Raw genomic sequence first — 24,658 nt, 5'->3', positions numbered from 1 at the left:
CCCCCGGCCGTGCGTGCGCTTAAAAAGCGCTAATGTGAAACCAGCCTAAGAGGTAACCCAGGACAGTGGGAAATAACTGGAAGGCTATAGAGCCCATTTTCTGGACAAAGCACAGCCTGTGAGACCACAGGGCTACGAGAGCGGAGCTCTATTATGAACATTCGTTTGGTCTGATGTAAGACTTACCTTTTCTTCATGCTTCTATGGTTTATGCTGTGTAACAATAAACCGTATGGACTGTTTATGTTGGAAAACCCCGTTCTGGACCCTGTTAATCTGCTGCCAAGTGAGTGTACCCAACATGAATAAAAAACGCTACCTTATAGTACAAAAAAAACACAGACATAAACCTTACCTGTTTTTTTCGCACATGGATGGGGGCTACGCCGCGCCCTCTTATGACCTGTTGGACTGAGCACAGAAACATCACTTAAAGAAAAGTTATGCAAAACTGGAAAATTGAGACTAATACACAATTACTGCTAATTATGTAACGTCAGTGTACTGCAAGCGACACTCTAAATAAATCTTAATCACAAGGCACCATGAAAATGCTCTGCAATCTCGAGCAGGATATGCTGAAAAGCTTAATATAAAGTTTTATGAGAAAAGATTCACATAAGGTTTACGAGGGAATTTTCACACATAGCAGAAATCCATCATACTTTCCATCCAGATATGAATTCAGAAAAATGGTAGTGGAATACAGCTGCAGCAAATGAAATTGGCAAACATTTTCTAATTAAACAAATGTGCAGAATGCTGTGACTACTATCACATAGAAACAAATACAACCACACTCTGAGCACGCCAAGGTATGTGTGACTATTGAATATATACATTCCAAACCACCACTACACATACTGTACACAATTTTTTTTTATTAATGACACTCCTGATGAACATTCTGATGGAGAAACACATTGAGTTGGCTAATTGTGTTGGTTTATTAACCCCTTACTTCCAGCTGATGGAATAGTATGTCAGCTGGCAGTATCCACCAGTTTTGAGGTGGGCTCCGGCAGTGACATGTCAGCTGTTTTGAACAATAGACGCGAGCGGAATCACGATCCGCCCGCGCTTATTAACTAGTTAAATGCCGCTGTCAAAGGCTGACAGCAGCATTTAACAAGAGCTTCCGGCCGCTGGGCCGGAAATACGCACATCGCTGACCCCCGTCACGTGATCGGAGGTCAGCGATGCGTTGCCATCACAACCAGAGGTCTCCTCGAGACCTCCATGGTTGTTGATGGCAAATTGCTATGAGCGCCACCCTGTCGACGGCACTCATAGCAATGCTGTAATTCAGCTACATAGAGGTGATATGTGCATCACCTCTATGTAGTAGAGGCAATCGAGTACTGGAAGCTTCTAGCCTCCCATGGAGGCTATTGAAGCATGTCAAAAGTAAAAATATTATAAAAAAAAAAAAAAAAAAAAAGGGCTTAAAGATATTTTTTTTTAAAAGTTCATATCACCCCCCCCCCTTCTCCCCATTCAAAATAAAATAAAAAAAAACAAACATACACAAATTTGGTATCGCCGTGTTCAGAATCGCCCGATCAATAAAAAAGGATTAACCCGATCGCTAAACGACGTAGCAAGAAAGAAAATCAAAACACCAATATTACGTTTTTTTTGTCGCCGTGACATTGCATTACAATGCATTAACAGACGATCAAATGAACGTATATGCACCACAAAAGTGGTATCAATAAAAATATCAGCTCGGCAGGCAAAAAATAAGCACTCACCCAACCTGAGATCACGAAAAATGGCGCAATATTTTTTTTTTTAGCAATCTTTGGAATTTTTTTCACCACTTAGACAAGAGATCCTAGACATGTTTGGTGTCTATGAACTGGTAATGACCTGGAGAATCATAATGGCAGGTCAGTTTTAGCATTTAGTGAACCTAGCAAAAAAGCCAAAACAAAAAACAAGTGTGGGATTGCACTTTTTTAGCAATTTCACCGCACTTGGAATTTTTTCCCTGTTTTCGAGTACACGACATGGTAAAACCAATGGTGTTGCTCAAAAGTACAACTCTCGCAAAAAATAAGCCCTCACATGGTCAAAATGATGGAAAACTAAAAAGTTACAGTGCTGGGAAGAAGGGGAGAAAAGAACGAAAACGAAAAACCGAAAAAATCTCCGGGGGTTAATGGGTCAATACATGAAGTATTCTATTATTCTGAAGTATTCTATTCGGTATATGGCAATGTTTGGTCACAGGACATCTGATGAGCAGTTGCTCTTGACATTGTTTACTATAAATAAAATGTTCATTTTCAATCCTTTATTGAGATTGCTATGTAGGCAATAACTGTCTGAAGTCACCTAACGCTAGGTTTCCTCCTTTGTCAAGTCTTGCCAATCCTATAGTGCAGCTGACCAGTTTGTGCTTGTTTGTGGGTCTTGATGCCTTAAAGTTTTGTCTTAAGAATGTGAAGTGCATGCATCAAGGGGTTGAGAACTGGTGACTGACTTGGCCATTGCAGAATATTCCACTTCTTTGCCTTAAAAAACTCATAGGTTACTTTTGAAGCATGTTTTGGGTTATTGTACATCTGTACTGTGACGCACCTTCTAATCAGCCTTGATACATTTGGTTAAATCTGGGTAGAAAGTATAGTTCTGTACACTTCAGAATTCATCTAGTCTTCAGTCACATCATAAAAAAACAGTGGTAACCAAGAGCCATTGCCATCACACTGCCTCCACCATGTTTTACATACAGTAGGATGTGGCGTACTTTGGATCATGAACCGTTCCAAGCCTTCTCCATACTTTCTTCAACCCATAATGCTGGAATAGGTTGATCTTAGTTACATCTATCTAAAATACATCTATCTAAGAATGCTTTTCCAGAACTGGGCTAGCTTAATTTTTTTTTTTTTTTGCATGATCTGGACTGATTTTTAAGGCTGATTAATGGTATGCACACTGTGGTGAATGCTCTGAATTTGCTCAAATTAAGTTTTTTTCTTTATGATAGACATAGATACATAAATACTTTCTTCTTGTATAGTGTTCTTCACTTGGAATGACCTTTTAAACCACCACTGTTGCTTGTATCTTGGTAAATCAAGGCATTTTTGAGTTGCCAAGCTCACCAGTGTGCTTTTTTTTTCCAAGGATTTCTTTTTCAGCCTAATCATGATTTGCTTCTCTTCAATTGAGAGCTGGTATAAACTGCATGTTGTGGGTTCACAGTAGCAGCTTTGAAATGCAAATATCACATGTGGAAGCAGATCTGGACCTTTTACCTGCTTAATTGATGATTGATTATGAAAACAATAGGAATAGCCCATGCAGCCTGTACTGTATACTGTGAGTTATTTTTAATGGTTTCAAAACTCCAATTATTTTACTAATTACTGATATGGAGATATATATATATATATCTATATTTATATCTCCTTCTGCCAACCTTTTCTGAAGGTCAGATCATTGGAACTTGTTAAAACTGTCCAAACAGGGCAAATAACTGGTTTTTATTACCTTAACACTTATCTTCTAAACAAAGGAATGTAAATGATCTGGTCATTTAAATTCATCTTCGAACATAAGGACCTTTGACATCCAAAGATGGGAGTTAGTTTATTGAAGCTTTCCCAGGAGATGTTTATCCTAATTGGAGGCAGTTTTAGCCTCCAGTAAACATACCTTGTTGACATCAAAGAAGTTTACACATAAAAGAGCACACAGATATACAGGGGGGACACACACAGAGAGCAGAGGGAAGATGTGACAGACGATACTGAGAAGAGAGAGAGATGGACACACAGATGGAAGGATTTCCTACCTTAATAATGTAATGTATGTAATGCTTGTTTTATTTAGTGTTTAAATTTTATTTAATCTTATCATTTATTAAGTAAATCAATTTAAGTAAATTCAATTCGTGTGCGAGCATTTTCTTATTCATTACAATCCATTACAATACAACTTGGTGTCAGAAGTGGGATTGTTTTGAAAAAAAAATGTTTGCAAAATTAAGTAAGTTTGTCAAGAATAGGAAAGCAGTTGAGAATAGTAGTGTCAGATCCTTGCCAGAATGGGTGTTATCAGGAAAATGGTCCCCAATGGCACAGGAATGTAATAAGTATATGGAGGGACAGTGCTTATCAAATCCCCAGGATGTTGCAGCCAAATTTAGAGATGCAAAAGAGCAGAAATCAGCAGCAGCCGTTGGATGGGGCTGTGTCAAGGCACTTCAAAGTTTGCAGGGGAGATTGTTAACTTGCATTTACAGCTGCATACAGCTGTAGAGCAAAGGATTGGCTTGCAATTAGCCTTGAAAGACCAAATGAAACAGCATGACGATATGCAAAGAAATTTTGAATCTTATGTGGTTAAAATTGTGAATAAGAATAGGCGCAGGAGGAGACAGCAGCCAGTGTCAGATATTCCTACTGCACAGATAAGGACCATGATTGCACATGAGAAATGGTCAGATTTGCTAGAATGGGACAGCGCTGACAGTGAGGCAGATGAGGTAGAAATGCATGCCAGACCAGTTGTATTACGAAAGACCAAGAGAGAAGTCACACAGCGTAGTGGAGATAGGATGGATGCAGGAAATGCAGCTACAGGAGCACAAGTTGCCATGACAGAGGAAATTAGGAATTTTGCAGCAGCAGAGCTAGCAGAATTAGCTACCAGGTATAGGCAGCAAGCAGGAGAACATATGCTAACACGGATTCTCAGATTATGGGATCTTGGGTCAGATGCAATATTTTTGAATAATCAAGAGGCATTAGGAATTGGTAGTATTTGTATTGATCCTATGGTACGTCTAAAAATGAGACGTGCAAGGGACACTGCAGAGAATTTCTCACTATTGCATTTGGTAAGGGATTCCTTGGCACAAGTGTATAACTCTCCTACTGAATTAGTACCACAAACTAGATGGGAGTCTCTTGCAGACAGAATTCAGAGATTGAGAGAAATTGCATGCATAGGTGGTATAACTCGCAATCCTTTGCCAGATCTGAAGGATCACTTTGCTGTTGTTGAGGATTGGAAGGGACCAGATGCTGCAATATTGACAATATTGATGAAAAATAAGTTAATAGAAGGTGCCCCAGCTGCTTACAAAGCCCCATTAAATTCTATGTTCAGTGCGCTTATGGGAAATTCCACTACTGTCTACACAGCATGCAATCTAATCTCAGTTATCTGCTCTAGAGTACAAAAGTGTCAAAAAATAGTACAGTAGAGAGTAGATCAAGGAAGGAGAAAAGATGATACCCAAATTCGAAAGAGCAGGACGGAGTTGTTTTGTGACCTGATAGCTAGTGAAGTTCCATTCCAGGAGATAGATGGGATCTCTACAAGTGACCTGTGGATTAGATGGCAAGATCTGAGGAGGAAAAGTAAATTGCAAATCGCCAGGCCAAGGAGGGTGGCGACAAATGAGATAGGGGGTTGTAAGGATAGAGGTGGGAGCTACCTGATGGAGGCATACACAGCCCTTACTGTAACCGCCCCTTACACTCCTCCAATACCATGGCATACACCACCTCCTGCCATGATTCCCTCATGGCTTAATCTAATTTCAGATTTTAGATAAAAGTTGTGGAACATCCCTGAGAATTGTTGTTTGAACAGTTTTGCCATTTTTTGATGTCTAATGATGTTTGTTTTCGTTCTAGAATTTCTTAAGAAGATAAATATTCCTGTGAGCATACTATGACGTATGCGCTGGCTGAGATATATGATGAATTGAGTTTGGTCTTGGTGATGCATAAATGTGTATTTCTCACTTGAGGGTTTGTAATAGAACTTGATGTTTTAAAAGGCAAAAGACCACAACAGATGTAAGAGGATTCTGTATGTGGAAGCCATGTGAGAGAAACATACAAGGAAAAGAGAGAGTGAAATTACAGACACTGAGCTAGCGTTAGATGACTGTTGATATACTGGGGGTTGACTAAAGAAATAGACTTGTTTTTGTCACTATGTGCTTTGTGTATTCGTCATGGATATCCTTTGTTAACCCCTTTCCTACATAGGACTAATTATTCCGTCCATGTGACCTGGGACCTAAGTCCCGTGGATGGAATAGCACGTCATACGCGATCAGCAGCCCCGCGGGAAGCGTCACTGATCGCGGGCGGGTGTAAGCTGATTATCACAGCTGACACCCGTCACATTAACCCCTGGCACACTTCGATCAAACATGATCACAGTGTACCGGGGGATTAGGATAGAATTGCACAGGGAGGAGGCTCCCTGTGTGCTTCCCTAAGACCCATGGAGCAGCGCGATGTGCTCGCGCTGCTCCGAGGGTCTCCTCCCTGCAGGCCCCCGGATCCAATATGGCCTGCGGGGGCCTTCGGCGTCCTGTAGGGAGGCGGTTTTGTCAGTGCCTGCTGAGACCAGGCGCTGAGAAAGCCCCCTTCAGTGCCTGTCAGATCGCTGATCTGACACATGCATTGCAAAGTGTCAGATCAGCGATCTGACACTTCACAGTGATGACCCACACTGGGACAAAATAATAAAGTTAAAAAAAAAATTGTGTAAAGAAATAATTTATAAAATATTACCAATTAAAAAATATATATATTCCCTAATAAATTCTTTTTATAAATAAAAAAACAGAAAAACAATAAAAGTACACATTTAGTATCGCCGTATCCATAACAACCCTCCCTATAAAACTGTCCCACTAGTTACCACGTTTAGTGAACCCCTTCAGAAAAAAAAATAAAAAACAAAAGCAAAAAACAATGCTTTATCATCATACCGCCAAACAAAAAGTGCAATAACGCGCGATCAAAAAGATGGATATGTATAAACATGGTACCGCTGATAACTTCATCTTGTCCCGCAAAAAACGATCCACCATATAGCGTCATCAACGAAAAAATAAAAAAGTTATAGCTCGCAGAATAAAGCAATGCAAAAATAATTTATATAAAATAGTTTTTATTGCATAAAAGCGCCAAAACACAAAAAAAATAGATAGATGAGGTATCGCTGCAATCGTACTGACCCGAAGAATAAAACCGCTTTGTCAATTTTACCACACGTGGAACGGTGTAAGCGGCCCCCCCCCCAAGAAATAAATGAAATGCTGTTTTTGTTCATTCTTCGTCCCATAAATCGGAACAAGCGATCAAAAATAGAATTAGACTTACCGGTAATTCGGTTTCTAGAAACCTTCCACGACAGCATAGGATGAGGTCGTCTCCACGCCCTAATGGGGGACAGGAAGCACGAGAGGTTAAAAGGTCCCTCCCTCCTCCCTCTCACCAGTGACTTACAACTGATTACCATAGCACCGGATGCCTTTAAGATTCTCAGAATTTGTCCAAGAATACAGGGAGGGAAATAGTGGTGTCGTGGAAGGTTTCTAGAAACCGAATTACCGGTAAGTCTAATTCTGTTTTCTCTAGCAACCTTCCACGACAGCATAGGAGGCATAACAACCTATACTGCACTGGGGGGGGGGGGGGGGGGGACAACGGCCTGAAGAACTTTTCGGCCAAAGACTAGATCCCTGTTGGATACAAGGTCTAATCTATAACGTCTCGTAAAGGTATGTAAGGAGGACCAAGTTGCTGCCCTACAAATCTGCTCTGAAGATGCGCCTGCCCTCTCAGCCCATGACGTAGAGGTAGATCGTGTTGAATGCGCCTTGATTCCAGCAGGGGGAGTGATGTTTTGCATCAGGTAAGCTTCAGAGATAGCCCTTCTAATCCAATTGGCAATGGTGTTCTTCGCCACCTTCTTCCCTCTGTTTGGGCCAGAGGTATGGATAAATAGGTTGTGGTCGACTCTATAGGGTTTGGTCCACTCCAGGTAGTGGAGAACTATACGTCTTACATCCAGTGTATGAAACACCTCCTCTTTGGGGTTTGCTGGGTTCTGACAAAAAGACGGAAGGATTATATTCTGTGACCTATGGAAGTCGGACACTACCTTCGGCAGAAAAGATGGGACAAGAGAGAGAACTATGGAATCATCTCTAACAATTAGGTAGGGTTCCCTAACTGAGAGCGCCTGGAGCTCTCCTACTCGCCTTGCTGAAGTTATTGCTACAAGGAAGGCCACTTTACAGGTGAGGAGCTGAGAAGTGCAGGATGACAAGGGCTCAAAGGGAGATTGAGTGAGTCCCGTAAGCACCACATTCAAGTCCCATGTTGGGACCGCTATTAGCTTCTTTGGATGAAGTCTAGTGGCCAATGTCATGAATCTTCTTATCCACCTGTGGTTGGCCAAGTCACAGTCGAACATAGAACTTAATGCCGACACTTGTACTTTCAATGTGGTAGGTTTTAGACCTAGTTCTAGCCCCCTCTGCAAGAAATCCAGGATACGAGAAATGTTAGGTTTCTCTGGGTCAGGCAAGTCTGGTAGACACCACAAAGAGAACCTCTTCCATATTTTATTATATATAGCGATAGTGACCGGTTTTCGGGATTTCTGGAGGGTCTTTATTACCGCCTCTGATAAGCCCCTGGCCCTCAGGATCTGGGCTTCAGTAGCCAGGCCGCCAACCTCATTCCCCGGAGGTTTGGGTGATGTAGGGGGCCTTTGCGAGAGAAGGTCGTCTTCCATGGGTAGGATGAATGGTCCGACTACCACCAGCTCCGTAATCAAAGAGTACCAGCTCCTCTTTGGCCATAACGGAGCTACTAGGATGGATGGGGTTTGATCGTCCCGAATCTTCTTCAGGGTTGCGGCAAGGATTGGGACTGGCGGGAAGGCGTAAGCTAGATGGAACCTCCACCTGTGGGCGAAGGCATCCACTCCCAGGGACCTGTCCCTGCGGTTCAGTGAAAAGTAGTTTTCCACTTGAGCATTCTCTCCTGAGGCTAATTGGTCCACCTCCGGGAGGCCCCACCTGTCGACCGGTTTCTGGAAGATTATTTTGCTCAGGGTCCACTCGCCAGGCTGGATACATATTCTGCTTAGGAAATCTGCCTGAAGATTGGCGGTACCCTTCAGGTGAATTGCCGTCAAAGAACGGAGGTGCTTTTCGGCCCAGGAAAATATTCGGTTTGAGAGGCCCTCCAGGCTGCTGGATCTCGTACCCCCCTGGTGCCTGAGATGGGCCACTGTTATATTGTCTGAGTAGACTGATGTGCTGGCCCCAGACCTGGTGTCTTGCTGCCAGTAGAGCTTCTTCCACTGCCTTCAGCACTCTGAAGTTTGAGGACTTTGCGCTCACTTTCTGGCTCCATAACCCCTGGAATGGGTGACGAGGCACTACAGCTTCCCAGCCTTTTTTTGCTGGCGTCTGTTGTTACCGTGACTAAAGGGGTCTGAGACCAGTTGATTCCCCTGCACAGGTTCTTGTGGTCCATCCACCATGCCAGCGAGGCTCTCACTACCCCTGGGGTCTGGACCTTTTTGTTCAGACAGGTGTGATCCCGATTCCAGTTTCTTAAGATATGGGACTGGAGCGTTCTGGAGTGGGCCTGTGCCCAAGGTACTGACTGGATACAGGAGGTCATAGACCCTAGTATGGACATAGCTGACCTGAGGGTCGGGGATCTCTGTTCCCTGAACTCTGAGATCCTTGATATTATGGATCTCTGGTGCTCCTCCTGGAGGAAGGACATTTGATTTTTTGAATCCAGTAGGATTCCTAAGAATTTCACCTCCTGGGGGGGTTGGAATCTGTGATTTCTTTATGTTCGGGATCCATCCTAACGACTGGAGAATACTCAGGGTCTGAGTCACCTGTAGTTCCAGAGTCCTGTAGGAGGCTCTTATTAGTAGGTCGTCAAGGTAGGGTACAATACATATGCCCTGGCTTCTGATGTGGGACACAGCCTCCGTCATGATCCTGGAGAATACTCGAGGAGCAGATGATATCCCAAATGGAAGCACGTTGTATTGAAAGTGTCTTATTTCTTGACCCTGGTGGACCGCGAACCTCAGATACTTTCTGTGGGAAGGATAGATGGGGATGTGGAAATAGGCATCCTTCAGATCTATAGTTGCCATAAAGTAAGACTGCCATATTAGAGGAATGGCGGTCTTTACCGACTCCATTTTGAATTTGTGGTATGCATTGTGTTGTTGAGACCTTTTGGAATAATGTCCTCTTCCTTGCTCCTTCACAGGGACCCGAGAGATGGCATTTGACTGTAGAAGCTGCTGAATGCTGGAATTTAGAGCTGGGGTCTCCCAAGATGGTAGGGAGGGGACTCTTATACCCCGTGGGGGATAGGATTCGAGTTCTAGCAGTAGGCCCTCTCTGATCACACTGAGGACCCAGGGGCTGTTGGAAATCAACTGCCAAGCAGGAAAGAAACTCAAAAGCCTTCCCACCACCGGGATCGAGTCATTGTTTTTCTTGGGACTGCTGTTGCTGCTGCTGGGGGACCAGGATGTTCCTGCCTCTCCCATTAGCGTAGCTCCATCTTCCAGTCTCTCTCTTCCCTCGTGGTTGGGATGACCGATTCTGGGGGGCTTGAAAAAGACGTTTTCTTGTGGTTCTCTGCTCTGGAAGCACCTTTTTGTCAGTGGCTTTTTCCAGAATTTAGTCTAAGGCAGGGCCGAAGACATGTTCACCTTTAAAAGGTAAAGAGCATAGTTTAACTTTTGGATGTAATGTCTCCGCTCCACGTCTTAAGCCAGAGGGCTCATCTGGCAGAGTTTGATTGTACCATGGCTCTGGCAGAAGTACGGATCATCTCCATTGATGCATCTGCCAGGAAGCCCGTAGCTCTCTGCAAGATAGGGAGTGAGTTAAGGAGGTCACTTCTTGAGGTACCATGCGGAAAATGGTTCTCTAGCTCCTCAATCCATTGAAAGAGGGACCTAGAGACACAAGTGGACGCAATTCCTGATTTTAAGGTGGCCGCAGAGGTTTTCCATGTTTTCCTCAGGAGGCTTTCAGCTTTACGGTCCATCGGGTCTCTAATCTGAGACGCATCATCAAATGGTAGAACCATCTTCTTTACCACCCTTGCCACCTGGACATCGACCTTCGGGATGTCCCATTTAAACTCCTCTCCTTCCAGAGGAAATCTATGACGGAGCTCTGAAGGGGCTGAGTAGCGTTTCTCAGGGTATTCCCATTCCTGGGAGATCATGTCCGCTATGCTTTTATGAACTGGAAAGCCTGCTCGTTTAGGTCCTTCATACCCCCAAACATGCGATCCTGTGCTGTTTGCGTTACAGGTTCATCTTCTAGGCCCATACTGGCGCGTACTGCGCTAATCAACTCCTCCACATATTCTGTGGAAAGGAGATACCTTCTAACGTCAGGTGCTCTAGAGGTCCCTGGTTGCTCCCAATTTTCGGAGCTTGAGTTGAATGATCTCTCCGACTCGGATTCTGAATCCTCCACCTGAATCCTCCATTTCTTTGAAGGTGGTGAGCCCATAATCGGAGGGGGTGGAGGTGGAGGTGGAGGGGGGGACAGGGCGGCTAAAGAGGTCTGAACCTGACGGGTGACCAAGCTGCGGATCTCGTCAATTAATGACGGGTGCTCGGCCCTGACCACTTTATCCGTGCATGCCTGACATAACTTTCTCCCAATTAGAGGGAAGTTTCGTACTGCATATGGCACATTTGGCCGTTTTGCTGGACGTATTGGTGCTTTTATGGGCAGACTTTTCTCCCTATAAGAAAGAGGGGGAGACGTATTTTAAGGACCTCTATCCCAGATCGTACCACTAGGACCCACCCCAGGTAACACTCACTGTGGCTGGGACAGCACTGTGCTCTGCAGATGCAGGGCAGGAAGAACCGTCCATGACAGCAGGGGATTTGCCTTACCTGTCGGCGTCTTCCGGCGGGTTAATGAAGGATTAACTCTGCCCTCAGCGCGTTAGCTTGATTCCCCCTCCTCCTCCCTGGGTCCTGGAGCAGGCACAGCAGATGCCGGCGAGCTCCGCGCGCTGGCAGCAGGATGGGGGCCGCCATGACAGCGCGCCCTCCACATACCCCGGAAGTGACCCGCGCGTGACGTCACTTCCGGGTCTTCGCACAGCACGCAGGGGAGGAGGAGACGCCGGAGAGCTGTGGGAGGCCTCCGGCGGGGATCACTGGCCCGCTTTACTCCCCAAAGGGGAGCGCGGGAGGGCCAGGAACGGTCCCGAATGCAGAGCAAGCGGGAGCAGAACAGAGGAGGGGAGGCTGCGCCACCGACCACCACTGCCCGGCTTTGAATCTACAGGTATGCTATAGCAGCCGGCCACACAGCACACCAGACCTCTCCATGCCCCATGGGGGACAGGAAAGACACTGGTGAGAGGGAGGAGGGAGGGACCTTTTAATCTCTCGTGCTTCCTGTCCCCCATTAGGGCGTGGAGACGACCTCTTCCTATGCTGTTGTGGAAGGTTGCTGGAGAAAAATGTCACGTGCCCGAAAATGGTACCAATAAAAACGTCAACTCGTCTCGCAAAAAATAAGACCTCACATGACTGTGGGTCAAAGTATGGAAAAATTATAGCTCTCAAAATGTGGTGATGCAAAAACTATTTTTACAATAAAAAGCATCTTAGTGTGTGACAGCTGCCAAACATAAAAACCCGCTAACAAATAGTAACTCAAACCCCCCTTTATAACCACCTTAGTTAGAGAAAAATAATAAAATTTAGAAAATGTATTTATTTCCATTTTCCCATTAGGGCTAGGGCTGAGATTAGGGTTAGGGGTGTGTTGGGGTTAGAGTTGAAGGTAGAATTGGGGGGTTTCCACTGTTTGGGCACATCAGGGGCTTTCCAAACGCAACATGGCATCTAATCTCAATTCTAGCCAATTCTGCGCTGAAAAAAATCAAACGGTGCTCCTCCCCTTCCGAGCCCCGACGTGTGCTCATAAAGTAGTTTTCTCCCACATATGGAGTATCAGCGTACACAAGACAAATTGGGCAACAACTTTTGGGGTCCAATTTCTTCTGTTACCCTTGGAAAGATTAAAAAATAGGGGACTAAAAGGTCATGCTTAAGGAAAAAATATGATTTTTTTAATTGTACGGCTGTACGTTACAAACTTCTGTGAAACCCTTGGGGGTTCAAAGTTCTCACCACATATCTAGATAAGTTCCTTGGGGGGGTCTAGCTTCCAAAATGGGGTCACTTATGGGGGGGTTTCCACTGTTTAGGCACATCAGGGGTTCTCCAAACGTGTCATGGCGCCCAATCTCAATTCCAGCCAATTTTGAGTTGAAAAAGTCAAACGGCGCTCGTTCCCTTCCGAGCTTTGCCATGTGCCGAAACAATGGTTCCCCCCGCCACATATCAGGTATCTGCGTACTCAGGACAAATTGCACAATAACCTTTGCAGTCCAATTTCTCCTGTTACCCTTGGTAAAATTAAAAAAAATTGGACCTGAATTCGTTTTTTTGTGAAAAAAAGTTAAATGTTCATTTTAAAGTAAAAAAACATTCTTAAAATTCCTGTGAAAAACCTTAAGGGTTAATAAACTTCAAAACTGTTGTTTTGAGCACCATGTGGGGTGCAGTTTTTAGAATGGTGTCACTTTTGGGTATTTTCTATCATACAGACCCCTCAAAATGACTTCAAGTGTGACATGTCCCTTTTTTGGCGGATCCGTTTTTTTAAAAAATTTGGCGGATTCTGACTGAAGGGAAAAAATGGATGTGTGAAACAGGCCTTAGTAGTAACATTATTTTGTGATCACAATAACACGGCAGTACTGTACTGGTAATTATGATCATCATTATTATGCAAATGTGATTGACATGAATTTGATGTGTTTGATATTCTGGAGTTATGATTTATTTTAGTATATGTAAGTCCATATATAAAACATTTTATTTAGTAGTTGTTACCTAGAATAGAAATATTTATTTGCTACAGTTTAAAATTTCAAAAGGTCGTTCTGGGCAGAGTTAATTTGGACAGACAAACCTACAGTAATTTTGTTTTATTCATTTGATCAAGGGCTGTAAAAACAAGCCACCAGGACTGCGTTATCTTGGACAAGTTAATCTATCTTGGACTGTTGCTTTGGACTGAGTTAGTACTGCCAAGACTTTGGAACTTTTTCAAGTATGATTTTCAATTTCACTTTCCCACAGTGCAGGCTGTGTCTTGTGCGTAGAATGAAGATGTCCAATTAAGCGCTGAGACTAAGCCCAGATGTAGCTGAACAGTAACCAGGGTGAATCCTCATAACTACCAGCTGATAAGCAAGGGGAGAACTATCCCTAGAAGCTTCTGCCTGAAACCAAATGGCATATAAAGTAAGGCCCTGAACAACGGCAGCAATAGAAGATGAAGGGACTGTGCTCAGCCATGGACACCTGCACTTCCCTCGCCCATTGCTTTGGAGAAGCGAGGGGTTAATGTCATAAAGGGGAGGGACAGATTACTCTTTACAGTCTGTTCTTTTGCTAACTAGGGAAAGTAGTGAAATCACCCAGTGGCATTAGGCCAGGTGATGAGGGCATAATACTCCCTGTGTTTCCCTACAACAGAGACCCAATAGGATTGTGGTATAAGAAGATACAAAGAAAGATAACTACAAAGACGTGATATTTCAGTACCTGTTGGTCCAATGTTTTTTTTATTTTCCCTTTTAACCTCTTAAGGACCAAGCCATTTTGTAGGTTAAGGACCAGGCCTTAATTTTGAAATCTGACCATTGTCACTTTATGTTGTTGTAACTCTGGAAAGCTTCAACGGATTCCGAGATTGTTTTTCCGTGACATATTGCACTTCATGTTAGTGGAAAATTTCTTCGATATGACTTGCGTTTATGAATAAACGGAAATATGGCGAGAATGTTTAAAATTTTGCAATTTTCAAACTTAATTTTTCTCCCCTTAAATCGCAGAGATAAGTCACAAAAAATAGTTAATAAATAACATTTCCCACATGTCTACTTTAAATCAGCACAATTTTGGAACCAATTTTTTTTTTCTTAGGAAGTTATAAGGGTTAAAAGTTGACCAGCGATTTCTCATTTTTACAACAAAATTTACAAAACCAGTATTTTAGGGACCACTTCACATTTGAAGTCACTTTAAGGGGGCAATATGACAGAAAATACCCAAAGGTGACTCCATTCTAAAAACTGCACCCCTCAAGGTGTTCAAAACCACATTCAATAAGTTTATTAACCCTTTAGGTACTTCACAAGAATTGAAGCAATGTGGAAGGAAAAAAATGAACGTTAACTTTTTTTCTCCAAAATTTTTCTTTGGACACAATTTTTATTTTGTCAAGGGTATCAATAAAAAAATAAACCACAATATTTGTTGTGAAATATCTTCTGAGTACACAGATACCCCATTGGTGGAGGAAGACCAATCTATAGGCGCACGTCAGTGTTCAGAAAGGAAGGAGCATCACTTGAGATTTTAAATGTCAAATTGGCTGGAATCGAGAGCGGACGCCATGTCGTGTCTGGAGAGCCCCTGATGTACCTAAACAGTGGAAACCCCCCACAAGTGACCCCATTTTGGAAACTAGACCCACCAAGGAACTTACTTAAATGTGTGGTGAGCACTTTGAACCCCCAAGGGTTTCACAGGTTATAACGTAGAGCCGTAAAATTAAAAAATCATTTATTTTTTTTCCAGAAAAATGATCTTTTTGCCCCCAAATTTTTATTTTCACAAGGGTAACCGGAGAAATAGGACAAAAGTTGCTGAGCAATTTGTCCTGAGTACGCTGATACCTCACATGTGGGGTGGATCCATTGTTTGGGTGCATGGCAGAGCTCGGAGGGGAAGGAGCGCCGTTTTGGAATGCAGACTGATGGAATGGTCTGCGGGCATTATGTTGCGTTTGGAGAGCCTCTGATGTACCTAAACAGTGGAAACCCCCCACAAGTGACCCCATTTTGGAAACTAGACCCACCAAGGAACTTACTTAAATGTGTGGTGAGCACTTTGAACCCCCAAGGGTTTCACAGGTTATAACGTAGAGCCGTAAAATTAAAAAATCATTTTTTTTTCCAGAAAAATGATCTTTTTGCCCCCAAATTTTTAATTTCACAAGGGTAACAGGAGAAATAGGACAAAAGTTGCTGAGCAATTTGTCCTGAGTACGCTGATACCTCATATGTGGGGTGGATCCATTGTTTGGGTGCATGGCAGAGCTCGGAGGGGAAGGAGCGCCGTTTTGGAATGCAGACTGATGGAATGGTCTGCGGGCATCATGTTGCGTTTGGAGAGCCTCTGATGTACCTAAACAGTGGAAACCCCCCACAAGTGACCCCATTTTGGAAACTAGACCCCCAAAGAAGCTTATCTAGATGTGTGGTGAGCACTTTGAACCCTCAAGTATTTCACTGAAGTTTATAACGTAGAGCTGTGAAAATTAAAAAATATTTTTTTTTCCACAAAAATGACTTAATGAGCTATAATTTTTCCTTATTTTGGCCGAGAGAGTCGTGTGTGGGGTTTGATTTTTGAGGGACGAGCTGACGTTTTTTTATTGGTACCACTTTCGGGCACATAACGTTTTTTGCTCGCTTTCTATTCCGATTTTTGTGGAGGCAGAATGAACAAAAACCAGCAATTGAGGCATGTTTTTTTTTTCTCCGCTTCGCGTGTGGTTAAAATTGGTAAGGAAGCTTTATTCTTCGGGTCACTACGATTACAGCGATACCTCATTTATATTTTTTATGTTTTGGTGGGGTTTTTTTACACAATAAAAACTTTTATAGAAAAAAATAATTATTTTTGCATCACTTCATTCTGAGAGCTATAACTTTTTTATTTTTCCTCTAATGGAGCTGTATGGCGGCTTGTTTTTTGCAGGACAAGATGATGTTTTCAGCGGTACTATGATTATTTATATCCGTCATTTTTTTCGCGTGTTATTGCACTTTTTCCAAGCGGTATGATGATACTGCTTGGAAAAAGTATAATTTGCTACTTTTGTGGGGTTTTTTACGACGTTCACTGAAGGGGTTAACTAGGGTGATTCTTTTATAGATGGGATTTTTACAGACGCGGCAATACCAAACGTGTATTTTTTTATTTTATAATTTTTTTTTACATAAAAATTGAGTTTTTAGGGGATTTTTTTTTTTTAACCCCTTCACCCCCAAGGGTGGCTTCCACGTTCATGACCGGGCCAATTTTTACAATTCTGACCACTGTACTTTTATGAGGTCATAACTCTGGAACGCTTCCATGGATCCCGGTAATTCTGACATTGTTTTCTCGTGACATATTGTACTTCATGTTAGTGGTAAAATTTCATTCAAATAACTTGCGTTTATTTGTGAGAAAAATGGAAATTTGGCGAAAATTTTGAAAATTTCGCCATTTTCCAACTTTGAATTTTTATGCCCTTAAATCACAGAGATGCGGCACACAAAAAACTTGATAACTAACATTTCCCACATGTTTACTTTACATCAGCACAATTTTGGAACCAAAATTTTTTTTTGTTAGGAAGTTATAAGGGTTAAAAGTTGACCAGCGATTTCTCATTTTTACAACACCATTTTATTTTTAGGACCACATCACATTTGAAGCCACTTTGAGGGGTCTGTATGATAGAAAATACCCAAAAGTGACACCATTCTAAAAACTGCACCCCTTATGGTGCTCAAAACCACATTCAAGAAGTTTATTAACCCTTTAGGTGCGTCACAGGAATTTTTTTGAATATTTAAAAAAAAATGAACATCTAACTTTTTTTCATAAAAAAAATAATTCAGGTTCAATTTTTTTTATTTTACCAAGGGTAACAGGAGAAATTGGACTGCAAAAGTTATTGTGAAATTTGTCCTGAGTACGCAGATACCTGATATGTGGGGGGGAACGACTGTTTCGGCGCATGGCAGAGCTCAGAATGGAAGGAGCGCCGTTTGACTTTTTCAATGCAAAATTGGCTGGAATTCAGATTGGACGCCATGTCACGTTTGGAGAGTCCCTGATGTACCTAAACAGTGGAAACCCCCTACAAGTGACCCCATTTTGGAAACTAGACCCCCCCAAGGAACTTATCTAGATATGTGGTGAGAACTTTGAACCCACAAGGGCTTTACAAAAGTTTATAACGTACAGCGGTACAATTAAAAAATCATATTTTTTCCACAAAAATGATCTTTTCACCCTCAATTCTTATTTTTCCAAGGGTAACAGGACCCTAAAAATTATTGTGCAATTTGTCCTGAGTACGCTGATACCCCACATGTGGGGGTAAACCACTATTTGGGCGCATGGCAGAGCTCGGAAGGGAAGCAGCGCCATTTGACGTTTTTGGCTGGAATTGAGATCGGACACCATGTCGCGTTTGGAAAACTCCTGATGTACCAAAACAGTGGAAACCCCCCCACAAATAACACCATTTTGGAAACTAGACCCCCTAAGGAACTTATCTAGATGTGTGGTGAGCACTTTGACCCCCCCAGTGCTTCACAGAAGTTTATAACGCCCGGGCGTGAAAATAAAAAATTCGTATTTTTTCCACAAACATGATCTTTTAGTCACCATTTTTTATTTTCCCAAGGGTACCAGGAGAAATTGGACCCCAAAAGTTGTTGTCCAATTTGTCCTGAGTATGCTGATACCCCATATGTGGGAGAAAACTACTGTATGGGCACACGTCGGGGCTCGGAAGGGAAGTAGTGACGTTTTGGAATGCAGACTTTGATGGAATGGTCTGCGGGTGTCATGTTGCCTTTGGAGAGCCCCTAATGTACCTAAACAGTGGAAACCCCCCACAAGTGACCCCATTTTGGACACTAGACCCCCCACGGAACTTATCTAGATGTGTGGTGAGCACTTTGAACCCCCAAGTGCTTCACAGAAGTTTATAACACTCGGACGTGAAAATAAAAAAATCATTTTTTTCCACAAAAATGATATTTTTGCCCCCAATTTTTTATTTTCCTAAGGGTAACAGGAGAAATTGGACCCCAAAAATTGTTTTGCAATTTGACCTGAGTAGGCTGATACCCCACATGTGGGGGTAAAACACTGTTTGGGCGCATGGCAGAGCTTGGAAGGGAAGGAGCACCATTTGACTTTTTCAACTCAGAATTGGCTGGAATTGAGATCAGACGCCATGTTGCATTTGGAGAGCCCCTGATGTGCCCAAACAGTGGAAACCCCCAATTCTAACTCCAACCCGAACCCCAACATGCCCCTAGCCCTAACCCTAACCCTAGCCCTAACCCTAATGGAAAAATGGAAATAAATACTTTTTTTTAATTTTATTATTTTTCCCTAACTAAGGGGGTGATAACGGGGGGTTTGATTTACTATTTATGGCGGTTTTTATTTTTGGCAGCTGTCGCACGCTAAAAGACGCTTTTTATTGTAAAAATAGTTTTTGCATCACCACATATTGAGAGCTATAATTTTTCCGTATTTTGACCCACCGGGTCATGTGAGGTCTTATTTTTTGCGGGATGAGTTGACATTTTTATTGGTACCATTTTCGGGCACGTGAAATTTTTTGATCGCTTTTTATTCTGATTTTTGGGACGCAGAATGAAGAAAAACCAGCGTTTCATGAATTTCTTTTGGGGGGGTGCGTTTACACCGTTCCGCGTGCGGTAAAATTGATAAAGCGGTTTTATTCTTCGGGTCAGTACGGTTACAGCGATACCTCATTTAGGTCGTTTTTTTATGTTTTTGTCGGTTTTATGCAATGAAAACTATTTTATATAAAAAATAATTTTTGCATCGCTTTATTCTGCGAGCTATAACTTTTTTATTTTTTCGCTGATGATGCTGTGTGGCGGCTCGTTTTTTGCGGGACAAGATGACGTTTTCAGCGGTACCATGGATATTTATATGGGTCTTTTTGATCGCGCGTTATTACACTTTTTGTTTGGCAGTATGATAATAAATCATTATTTCTTGCTTCGTTTTTTATTTTTATTTTTTAAGGGGTTCGCTAAAGGGGTGAACTAATGGGACAGTTTTATAGGGCGGGTCGTTACGGACGCGGCGATACCTAATATGTGTACTTTTATTGTTTTTTTTATTATTTCCAAAAAATGGATTTATTGGGGGAATATTTTTTTTTTTTTTCTAATTTATTTGGCGATTTTTTTTAAATTATTTTTACACTTTTTTTTATTATTTTTTTTTACTTTATTAAATAGTCCCAGGTGGGACATCACTGTCCTGGGACAGATCGCTGATCTGTCACATCACAGATCACTGTGACAGATCAGCGATCTGACACAGGCACTGCAGAAGACTTCCTCATGCCTGCGCTTTGCAGGCACTGAGGAAGCCAGCTTCCTCAGGCCCCCGAAGGCCCCCGTCGCCATCTTGGATTCGGGGGCCTGGAGGAAAGGAGTCCCCCGCAGCAGCGCTGCACATTGCGCTGCCGTGGGGGGCTCAGGGAAGCACGGAGGGAGCCCCCTCCCTGCCGATGCTTCCCTTTAACTCCCGGTACACCGCGATCATGTTTGATCGCGGTGTGCAAGGGGTTAACGTGTCGGGGGCGGTCTGTGACCGCCCCTGACACATTGTGCCGGGTGTCAGCTGTGATAATCGGCTGACACCCGGCCGCGATCAGCGGCGCTCACCACGTGGGCGCCGCTGATCGCGCCCGACGTACTATCCCGTCCATGGGCATAGGGGCCCAGGTCCCATGGTTGGGATATACCGTCGGATGTCAGGAAGGGGTTAATTACTTTTAAAAAAAAAAATTTTACTTTTTTTTAAAAAAAAAATTTTTACCTTGTCCCTCCCTTTATGGGACTTTCACTTTTATTGCAGGTATAATACATTGCAATGCTCCAGCATTGCAATGTATTATACTCTATGGAGAAAGCTGCCAAGACCATGCTGTGAGCATGGTGTCAGCAGCTTTCTGTAGCTGTATGACCCAGAGGTTGTCATGACAACCTCCTGGTCATCATGGCAAAGGTCGGGCCTCACGATTACATTGCGGGGACGCCGACCTGAGGCAGAGGGAGCCCCTGACCCTCTACCTCCCTCCCTGAACGCTGGGATCGCAGCACTCAGGGGGTTAACAGCCAGGGGCGGCGGGGGCGCTGCTCCTGGCTGTCAGTGCAGAAGCTCAGCCACTGGCAGCACTGAGCTCCTGCACTGATCAGGCAGGAGATGCTGAAATTTCAGCATCTCCTGCCTGATCGCTGCTGTGTTTGGTCAGTCAGATTGACTGACCAATCAGAGCGCTTGGGGTGCAGGGACCGACTGCAAGGGTCCCTGCATCCCTTGCCGTGCATCTCAGCTGTCGGCACTGAAAGGGAATCTGTCACCTGGTTTTGGCAGGCTATTTAAATGAGGTCTGCCCGGTCCAATGGGTGGCGTTTCGGATCTTTGCCGCCTCCCCATCCTTGGCCGCCGTCCTCAGTTTTTTTTCATGAATAGGAGTAGGCATTCCATGGCATTCCATGATTAAGCCCTTTCAGGGTGAAACGCATAGAAAATTGCTCCCCTCCATACGCCTCTTTATGTCGTTTTTACCTGATGGTATGAAGATTTTATATTCTCAATAAAGCAATTATTATTTTATCTCCTGGAGACGCTGGAAAAATCCTTCTTTATGTTGTGCATGCACTATACACCCAGGTCAGGGTGTTTCCGTGCGTCGGAGGTGTGATCAGGAGTGAAGAGGGGTGAGCTGAATACTTCTTGTTTGTGTAGGAGTAGGTGTCCTCCATTTTTCGCGCGTGCGCTAAGCGTTCTTGGCTCGCGCAGTATGCTTTGCCCAACTGCGGGCAAAGCCGAAAAGCCTTACTGCGCATGCGCCGGATAACTAAGCCCCGGAAGTATTTTGCTGTGTTCCGGGGCCTAGTTAACCGGCTCAAGCGCAGTAAGGCTTTTTGGCTTTGCCCGCAGTTGGGCAAACCATACTACGCGTGCCAAGAATGCTTAGCGCACGCGCGAAAGATGGCGAACACCTACTCCTATTCATGAAAAAACTGTGGACGGCAGCCATGGAAGGGGAGGCGGCAAAGATCCGAAACACCAACCATCGGACAGGACAGACCTCATTTAAATAGCCCGCCAAAACTAGGTGACAGATTCCGTTAAACTACCACTGCGTGTTTACACGCAGTGGTAGTTCAAAGGCATGACGAGGATAGCCCGTAATGATGCGGGAACTGACATCCTGTCATGATGGGTTATCCCCGTCATTGGACATTAAGGAGCTAAGCCCAGGCTGTTTTGTTTTACCAAGGTGGTTTTCTATTGGTAGCAAAAAAAAATACATATCTATAGGAACATTGCAATAAATGAAAAATGGTACAGTTTAGTGGCAGGTTAATTAGTGATTGAAACCAGGGGAGGAATGTATAGTACCAGTTATTTTTAATGGCCTCAATACTATTCAATAATGGTTTAATTATGATATATGATATGGCGATCTCGGGCGCCATACTTACAAACTTACCTGACTGAGAGGAGCTTTGCCGCTGCGATTCTCTTCGGCCAGAGACCAGGGCAGGAGTGCGTGTGGGAATCGCGAATGCGCATAGCGCTATCCGGCGCCATTTTACTGAAAACATATTTGCAGTGTGTCTTCAGCAATATGGCGAGGACAGCGCGGTATGGGCATGCGCCACAATCCTCCCCCGGCTTCCGGCAAAACGGGAGAGCTCTGGACTCAGGGAAGAAAGGGGAGTATATATTTTTTTTTTTTTGTATGTGTGCAGATTAATAGGAGTGAGGGGAACCATGCATACCAAGAAAAGGGGGGTGAGGGGACCATGCATATGGATATGGATAAGGGGGGGGAAGGGGACCATGACAGCTCTTCAGAGTGTCCAAGTGTGGGATCAGTTGTCGGCGGGCACTCGGCATGGGATGTGGAAGGAGGATCAGGGTGACAAATATGCGGACAAGACTCACGGCTACTCAGACTTGACCACGTGGAAGACAGGGTGCTGGTGGCAAAGTGACTGGAAAAGTTCGCCATCCAACCAACTACCTTTTCACGCTGCTCTGGTGTCAAAAGTGGTCTTCTGCCGTCCCCTATGAATTCTGACAGAAATCTGTTGCGAGAAGGTGTGTGTTTGTTGTGGCACAATTGCAGCTTGCCCACGGCCTCTGTCTCTGCATGCACAATCATCATCACGTCCAGTTTCCAGTCCCTTCCCACGTGCCTTTCCCATTTTAAATGGAGTACAATATTTTCAACGTTCAATAAAAAAGTCAGAATTGGAAGCAAAGTTTGATGTGCTCCGTGTGTGGGATAAACGTACTTTCAAATATCTGGAATGTACTTTGTTTAACAAACTGTGTTGTGGGTCTTTGTGTAGGCAGGCATCGTCCGATGGGAGTATTAGTCCCATCCGGCTTTGTCTGCTATCACATAGAACAGTGACAGCATTAGCAGATGATGGGAAAGCAGTCCCATCATCCGGCTACTGTGCTGAATAGTTGAAAAAAAAATCCATATACACAAACAGAACATACATATACACATACAGTTCATACTCCGATAATCCCCAACACCCGCGATCGCCTGCAAAAAAAATAAACCAACCTAATACTCCCTGTTCTGACGTAATCCATGTAATAATGAGTGTCCCACGACGATCTCACGTGTAGAGCTGTCACATCGGGAGATATGACAGCTTTCCAGGGGCTCTGGAGATACAGTGACAGGAGGTATCCTCCTGCAGTGTATCACTCCGTCACCTAGAGTTCATCGGAATTCATGCTGTCACTTGCGGCATCGCTCTATAGTGTCGTAAAGTGAGAGCACGAACTCCAATGATACACTGCAGGAGTATTATCTCCGGTCAGTGTATCACTGGAGCCCCTGGAGAGTGGTCAAATCTTCCGATGTGACAGCTCTACATGGGAGATCGTCGTGGGACACTTGTTATTAAATGGATTACATCGGAACAGGGAGTATTTGTGTTGGTTTATTATTTTACGTTTTTTGCACGATAGTGGGCGTCGCAGGAATTAAAAGTGCAATAAAGATGGGAAACTGTGTGGTGTTCTATTTCATTAAAATACTTTATTCTGGCTGTGTCTTTATTTAATCCCTTAACTATAGGATTAGTAATGGATAGGTGTCTTATTGACATCGCTCCATTACTAAGCCATGGGCTTCATGTCACCTTACAATACAAAGGTGACATCAACCTCGCAACTATTACCCACTTGCCACCGTTATAGGGCAAGTGGGAAGAGAGAGGCCAAGTGCCAGAATAGGCGCATCTTAGAAGTGCGCCATTATTGGGGTGGCTGTGAGCTGGTGTTTGTAGCCAGGGGGCCCAATATCCATGGTCCCTTCCTAGGCTACAAATATCAACCCGCAGCGGTCTGCATAGCCTTTTCTCGTTATTAAATATAGGGGGACCCCACGTCTTTTTTTGGGGGCCCCCCTATTTTAATAGCCAGTAAAGGCCAAATAAACAGTTGCGGGGCGATATTCAAAGCCTGGGAAGATCCATGGGTATTACACACTTCCCAAGCTATAAACATCGGCCCCCAGTGGCTGGCTTTCCCTGTCTGGTTTGAAAGTTGCGCGGGAGCACACGCCATTTTTTTTTTTTATTTTTTTTTTTTTTTAAATTAAACAGTTATTGCGTTTAAGGCCGGGGTCACACTTGCGAGAAACTCACACGAGTCTTGCATCTCAATACCTGGAATTGCCGTCGGCATTTGGGACCAGAGTGTGCGGCTGCATGTATTTTTGCCTGCTTTCCAGTACACTATATGGTAAAATCAATGGCATCATTCAAAAGTACAACTTGTCCCACAACAAAAAAAAAAAGCAGCCCTCATATGGCTATGGGGATGG

General features: G+C 43.7%; 1 protein-coding gene across 1 annotated transcript in view; it reads right to left on the bottom strand.

Moving 5' to 3' along the window:
- Nucleotides 1-24,658, bottom strand: part of LOC141082588 (uncharacterized) — a 321,439-nt gene that overhangs the window by 96,783 nt on the left and 199,998 nt on the right. The window contains exon 4 of the mRNA XM_073566570.1: nt 356-411. Within this exon, the coding sequence (XP_073422671.1) occupies nt 356-411 (56 nt within the window). The remainder of the gene's footprint in view (nt 1-355; nt 412-24,658) is intronic.

This window comes from Dendrobates tinctorius, unplaced genomic scaffold (assembly GCF_039654945.1).
Source record: "Dendrobates tinctorius isolate UK_male_01 unplaced genomic scaffold, ASM3965494v1 ptg000018l, whole genome shotgun sequence".
NCBI classification, from domain to species: Eukaryota; Metazoa; Chordata; class Amphibia; order Anura; family Dendrobatidae; genus Dendrobates; species Dendrobates tinctorius.
This window is presented reverse-complemented; position numbering and strand designations above follow the sequence as displayed.